The sequence below is a fragment of the Anomaloglossus baeobatrachus genome, chromosome 3 (genome assembly GCF_048569485.1).
Source record: "Anomaloglossus baeobatrachus isolate aAnoBae1 chromosome 3, aAnoBae1.hap1, whole genome shotgun sequence".
NCBI lineage: Eukaryota > Metazoa > Chordata > Amphibia > Anura > Aromobatidae > Anomaloglossus > Anomaloglossus baeobatrachus.
Window position 1 is genome coordinate 272,997,489 of NC_134355.1, and position 6,000 is coordinate 273,003,488.

A 6,000-nucleotide genomic window follows, 5' to 3' on the forward strand; every position below is an offset into this window, starting at 1 on the left:
CAGTGGAGGTCCCCCACAAGTGACCCCATTCTGGAAATAAGACCCCTCAAGGCTTTAATCTAGGTGTATATTGAGCATTTTGAATCCACGAATACTTCACAGAATTTGATAAGCTTAGGTTGCCATATTGAAATTTTCATTTTTTTCACAAAAATGTTGATTTAGCGACACATTTTTCACTTTTTCAAGAGGCAACAACAAAACGTGTACCCCACAGGTTGTTATCTAATTTCTTGTGAGCGCAGGGATACCCCACATGTGGCCAAAAACCTTTGTTTGGATAAATGGGAGGGCTTGGAATGGAAGGAGCACCATTTGAATTTTGGAAAAGTTGAAGTAAATTGCGCGCACCATGTCACATTAGCAGGGCCCCTTGGGTACCTATACATCAGAAACCCCCCACAAGTGACCTCATTTTGGAAACTGGACCCCTCAAGGATTTTATTCAGGAGTATAGTAAGCATTTTGAATCCACAGGTACTTCACAAAAATGTTGCTGTAGCAACAAATTTCTCACTGTTAAGGGGGCTTTACACGCTGCGACATCGCTAATGCGGAGTCGTTAGGGTCACGGAATTGGTGACGCACATCCGGCCGCATTAGCGATGTTGCTGCGTGTGACACCAATGAGCGATTTTGCATCGTTGCAAAAACGTGCAAAATCGCTCATCGGTGACATGGGGGTCCATTCTCGATTATCGTTACTGCAGCAGTAACGATGTAGTTCGTCGCTCCTGCGGCAGCACACATCGCTATGTGTGACGCCGCAGGAACGAGGAACCTCTCCTTACCTGCCTCCCGGCCGCTATGAGGAAGGAAGAAGGTGGGCGGGATGTTCTGGCCACTCATCTCCGCCCCTCCGCTTCTATTGGGCGGCCGCTCAGTGACGTCACTGTGACGCCACACGGACCGCCCCCTTAGAAAGGAGGCGGTTCGCCGGTCACAGCGACGTCGCCGGGCAGGTAAGTATGTGTGATGCGTCTGCGCGATGTTGTGCGGCACGGGCAGCGATTTGCCCGTGTCGCACAACAGATGGGGGCGGGTACCCACACTAGCGATATCGGGACCGATATCGCAGCGTGTAAAGTAGCCTTTAGGCTATGTGGCCATGATCCAGCGACACGGCGTCTAGTACACAGTGTCAGCCTCCTGCAGAAATGTGAGTGTTGTCCACGGGAGAACGCAGCTGCCCATGCCCACGATTTGGGTTCAGGCTGCTGTGGACTTTAGTTTTATTCTACCTGCAAAGAACACTCATCTCCGCAGCATAAATTGACATGCTGAGGCTCGGGAAGCTGCGGCACAGGTCGGTTTATGCTGCGGAGAAAAGAAACACAGTGGGCACGGGATTTCTAAAAATCCTGCCACTGTGCTTCTACTGCACAACGCAGCGTTATGGACGCAGGGAAAACACTCTGCGCCCAAAACGCTGCAAACCCTGATTGTGGGCACACAGCGTAAAATGCTACAGTGGATGAATGGATAGATGTCAAACATATATAACGTCCCACCCCCCTGCATATTCTAAGCTGGCGCCCTTTAGTGCCTTTCATGTGACACTAAAGGATGCCTAGCCTTGTATTTAGCCCAAAAAAAAAAAAAAAAATTAAAATAAATGACGTGGGGTCCCCCCTATTTTTGATAGCCAGCTAGGGTAAAGCAGACAGCTGTAGCCTGCAAACCACAGCTGATAGCTTCATCTTGTCTGGTGATCAATTTGGAGGGCTCCCCAAGCTGTTTTTTTTTTTTTAATTATTTATAAATAAATAATTAAAAAAAACAAACAAACGTGGGGTCCCCCCAAATTAGATCACCAGCCAAGGTGAAGCTGACAGCTGGGGTCTGGTATTTTCAGGATGGGAAGAGCCATGGTTATTGGACTCTTCCCAGCCTAAAAATAGCAGGCCGCAGCCGCCCCAGAAGTGGCGCATCCATTAGATGCGCCAATTCTGGCGCTTCGCCCCAGCTCATCCCGCGCCCTGGTGCGTTGGCTAACGGGGTAATGAATGGGGTTGATACCAGGTGTGTAATGTCACCTGGCATCAAGCCCAGCAATTAGTTATGTCACGGCGTCTATCAGATACCCGACATAACTAATTGACAGTAATAAGAAAAAAAATTGACAACAAAAAAAAATTTATTTGAAAAAACACTCCCCAAAACATTCCCTGATTGACCAATTTATTGAAAAGAAAAAAAAAAAATCCACTATAATCCATTTGGACGTCCCACGTCGCCTCTGGACCTTCTAGAATATGGGGGACACGTTCAGGGAACGTATCCCCCATTTTCTAGGAGGGCAGACCCTCCATTTGAGGAGAGTGGGTGCAAAAAGCTGCACCCACCCTCCCCGGGTCACAGCTGCAGACTCTGTGCAGCAGCCAGTGTCCTGAACACAGGAAGCTGTCATCTGCTCGGCACATGTGACCGGCGTCTGCAGAGAAGGAGGAGGGGGCCGCGGGGGATCAGGGCTCCGGTATGTATGACACCGGGGGACACCGGGGGACACCAGGGGGGGGGGGTAGGGGGGGTAGGGGGGGACCCGGCAGGGCCTAGGGAGCAGGTTTCTGTCGTATGTTTTATGGCACATACGACAGAAACCATAGGAGCAGTGTAAATGCGGCCGGCGCGCTGGTGTGCTCTCCGATGCGCGCGGCCATCTTGGATTTTCGGGAGGGGGTTGGGGGTCGGGGGGGGCACTTTGGGGATACCGAGGGACCGGAGGGAACCGGGAAAAAGATTTATCTCCCATCTGGCATGTTTGATCATGCCAGATGGGAGATAAATGATTTTTTACCGGCGCGGTCATTTACTATAACTTGATGATCGGTATACGGTGTATACCGGTCATCAGGTGAGCGGGGACCGGAAAAACCGGCCCGAATCATGATCTCCAGGGTCTCAGCTACCCCCGGCAGCTGAGACCCCGGAAATTTTCTGACTCTGGGGGGCGCTAGACCCTTTTTTCCGACCGCCGTTTTAAAACGGCAGAAAGGAATAAGTACCCTTTTTTAGTGCCGTTTTAAAACGTAACGCGGTCGTAATGGGGTTAATGACCCAAGTTATAAAACTGAACTATAACTCATATGATGAGTGCCATTTAAAAAAAAAAAAATGGTATTGCTAAAAGTATTTGTCCTCCAAATTCAAATTTTGTTTGTCCGCTCATATACCCAGCCGGGTTTGAGAACCCTGCCTTAAGAGCTGACAGAAACCTATCAAAAGGGGGAGACATGCTGCAGTTGTATTACACAGAATACACGGTCTCTGAAGTGTATCCAGAGGACAGCAGTTTTATACCTCTGATCTGTCACTGCTGCTTGATAGCAATTTGGTACTCCTGCAAAGTCAGAGACCTCATGGGAAATGTAATATCCATTAGGGGAACTAATAAGGGATTACGGTGTTCAATAGGGAGGCGACTGAAAATAGGCACAAAGTAAAACGGGACTACTTAAGCCATACACAAGAGCTTCTCCAAATTTCTGGACAGCTTGCAGGAGATTGTGTAGCTGTAGGGGTGAAGAGCTGGCTGCCACACACAGCCAAACTCCTCACAGAGAAGGTAAACCCAAATTATCAAGTGTGCCTTCTTGATCACTTTGTATACTTCAATATACAGATTAGGAAGTACTGACAGTGCTGTCTTCTGAGAACCCAGTGATCATGTGATGCTGGGCATAGGAAAGTGAGCAGGAGCAACCGAGTCCTAGGGGATCTACTCCGCTCTGCTATGTAGCTTGAAGTTACGTTTCTCCAATAACTGGGGCTAATATCACAGCCTCATCATGGAAAATCAACAATAATATTACTGTATAAATATGTTCAAATGCACAGTGTGCTAAATGAAAAAAAAATAAAAAAAGCAAAATAAAATATAAGGTAAACTGAAAAAAAAGTTTCAATAGCTGTTTACACAAAAAAGGGGCAATATTCTTTGAATAGCAAAACAAATTTTTTTAGAGCCATTAAAAGGGCATGTATGATTTAAAAAGGTAAAAATGTGCCTGGTTAGGAATGAGGTAAAATGGCCTAGTCCTGAAGTGGTTACTAATTGCCTATTCTGCATTATCAAGGCACAAATATGTTGTTTTACTTAAGTGATACATTCGTGTCAAACTTAAGGGTGCTTTACACGCTGCGACATCACTAGCGATGTCGAGCGCGATAGCACCCGCCCCCGTCGTACGTGCGACATTTGGTGCGTCACACGCACATACCTTGTCAGCGACGTCGCTGTGACCGCCGAACAATCCCTTCCTCAAGGGGAAGAAGTGTTCGGCGTCATAGCGACGTCACTGCGGCGTCACTAAGCGGCCGGCCTATAGAAGCGGAGGGGCGGAGATGAGCCGGACATAACATCCTGCCCACCTCCTTCCTTTCTCATTGCCGGTGGACGCAGGTAAGGAGATGTTCGTCGTTCCTGCAGTGTCACACACAGCGATCTCTGCTGCCGCAGGATCGATGAACAACATCGTACCTGCAGCAACAACGATATTAAGGAAATGAACGACGTGTCAGCGAGCAACGATTTTTCACGTTTTTGCACTTGTTGATCGCTCATTTCTGTCACACGCTGCGATGTCGCTAGCGGCGCCGGATGTGCGTCACTAACGACGTGACCCCGACGATATATCGGTAGCGATGTTGCAGTGTGCAAAGCACCCTTTAGTTAAAATGTGGACCTTGCAGTTTTATTAAGGCTATAAATGAGTTTTTGGTGTTTTTTTTTATTCAGCATTTTTGCATCTATTATATGTTAGGATACTCATGGTTTGTGTTTTTTTCATTGTATTTTTTTGGATATGCATTTTTATTGCGTTTTTTATGCTACGGTTTCTTGTCTCTGATGTGTAATGTTTTAAATAAAGCCACTTTATTTTTGATACTTCCTGGTATTTGGCTTTGAAAAAACGTTGACACTCTTAGATACGGATTACATGTTTTTTAATGCGTTTACACAACGTTAATGCACTAAAAACTCAAGTGCATTTTTTTACCTTTATATATGGGGAAAATCTGCACAGAAAACTCCGCGTACACGCACTAAACAGTGGCGCTATGGATTTTAAAAGCACACAGCAGGTCAGTTTACGCAGCATAAAAAGCACAAAGGGCGAGAGATTTCTATTAATCCCATCCACTTTAAAACTGTAAAAACAGCGACAAAAACTCATTGTGTGAGTGTAGCAAATCTGTCAGAACCCAAACGCAATGTGCTCACATTTTGTCATCATTAAATATTAACCTTTTCTTTCATTCACAGGAATAATGAATGCATCTGAAGATCAATTCTACAAGATGAATTTTTTTTTATTTGCTACATTTCTCTAGTCTCCGATATAAGGACTGTATTTTAATTCAGTTGCTAAATAACAAATGAAATGATGTTTTAAATAATCTAACATTTTCATGTGGAGTACATCTATGCCAAGAAGAGACTGGTAAATGTGATCGCCGTTCACCCACAGATTTTATCAATTGGCTTTTAAGTGTCTTTGTTCATCCTGTGTGTATGGTGAAGATTGTGAAATGGCTTTTTTTTTTTCTTTTTTTTTTTCTTTTTGCTTTTCCTTTGTGATGGGTAAAAATTTGCTTTGCACACAGAATGTATGCAGCTGTAACAGATATTTGCAAATATACCTTGAACTTATGGACCTTTTCTTGTATAATTTTGTCTGGATTTGCATTTTATTGACAGACTTGATATTAAAAGGGTTGTGTGAAAAACAAACAAACATGGCTACAAAAAAAATGTTTGGTGTGTTTTATTCCAAAACTTTTTTTTTCCCCTTCTTTTCCTGAGCTACAGTTTGCTTGTCCCTTTATAGTTTTCATGGACTTTATATTGATGTCTACACTGGAGATGTAAATGGGTTGTCCATTATTTGGACATCCACTTTTTGTTCACCATGTTTGCACCCGTTTAAATAAAAATGCCTATACTCTCCTCCCGCGCTAGCGCTGTTCCAGCAGTGTTGACACTTGCTCTCTCGGGGA

At 45.1% G+C, this 6,000-nt stretch overlaps 1 protein-coding gene across 4 annotated transcripts in view; it reads left to right on the forward strand.

The window, feature by feature from the left end:
* BCLAF1 (BCL2 associated transcription factor 1) overlaps positions 1-5,658 on the forward strand; it is a 110,805-nt gene extending 105,147 nt beyond the window's left edge. For all 4 annotated transcript variants that reach the window (XM_075339847.1, XM_075339848.1, XM_075339849.1 and 1 more), the window contains one exon: positions 5,267-5,658. In XM_075339847.1, the coding sequence (XP_075195962.1) occupies positions 5,267-5,272 (6 nt within the window). In that variant the 3' untranslated portion in view covers positions 5,273-5,658. The remainder of the gene's footprint in view (positions 1-5,266) is intronic.
* The last annotated feature ends 342 nt before the right edge of the window (positions 5,659-6,000 follow it).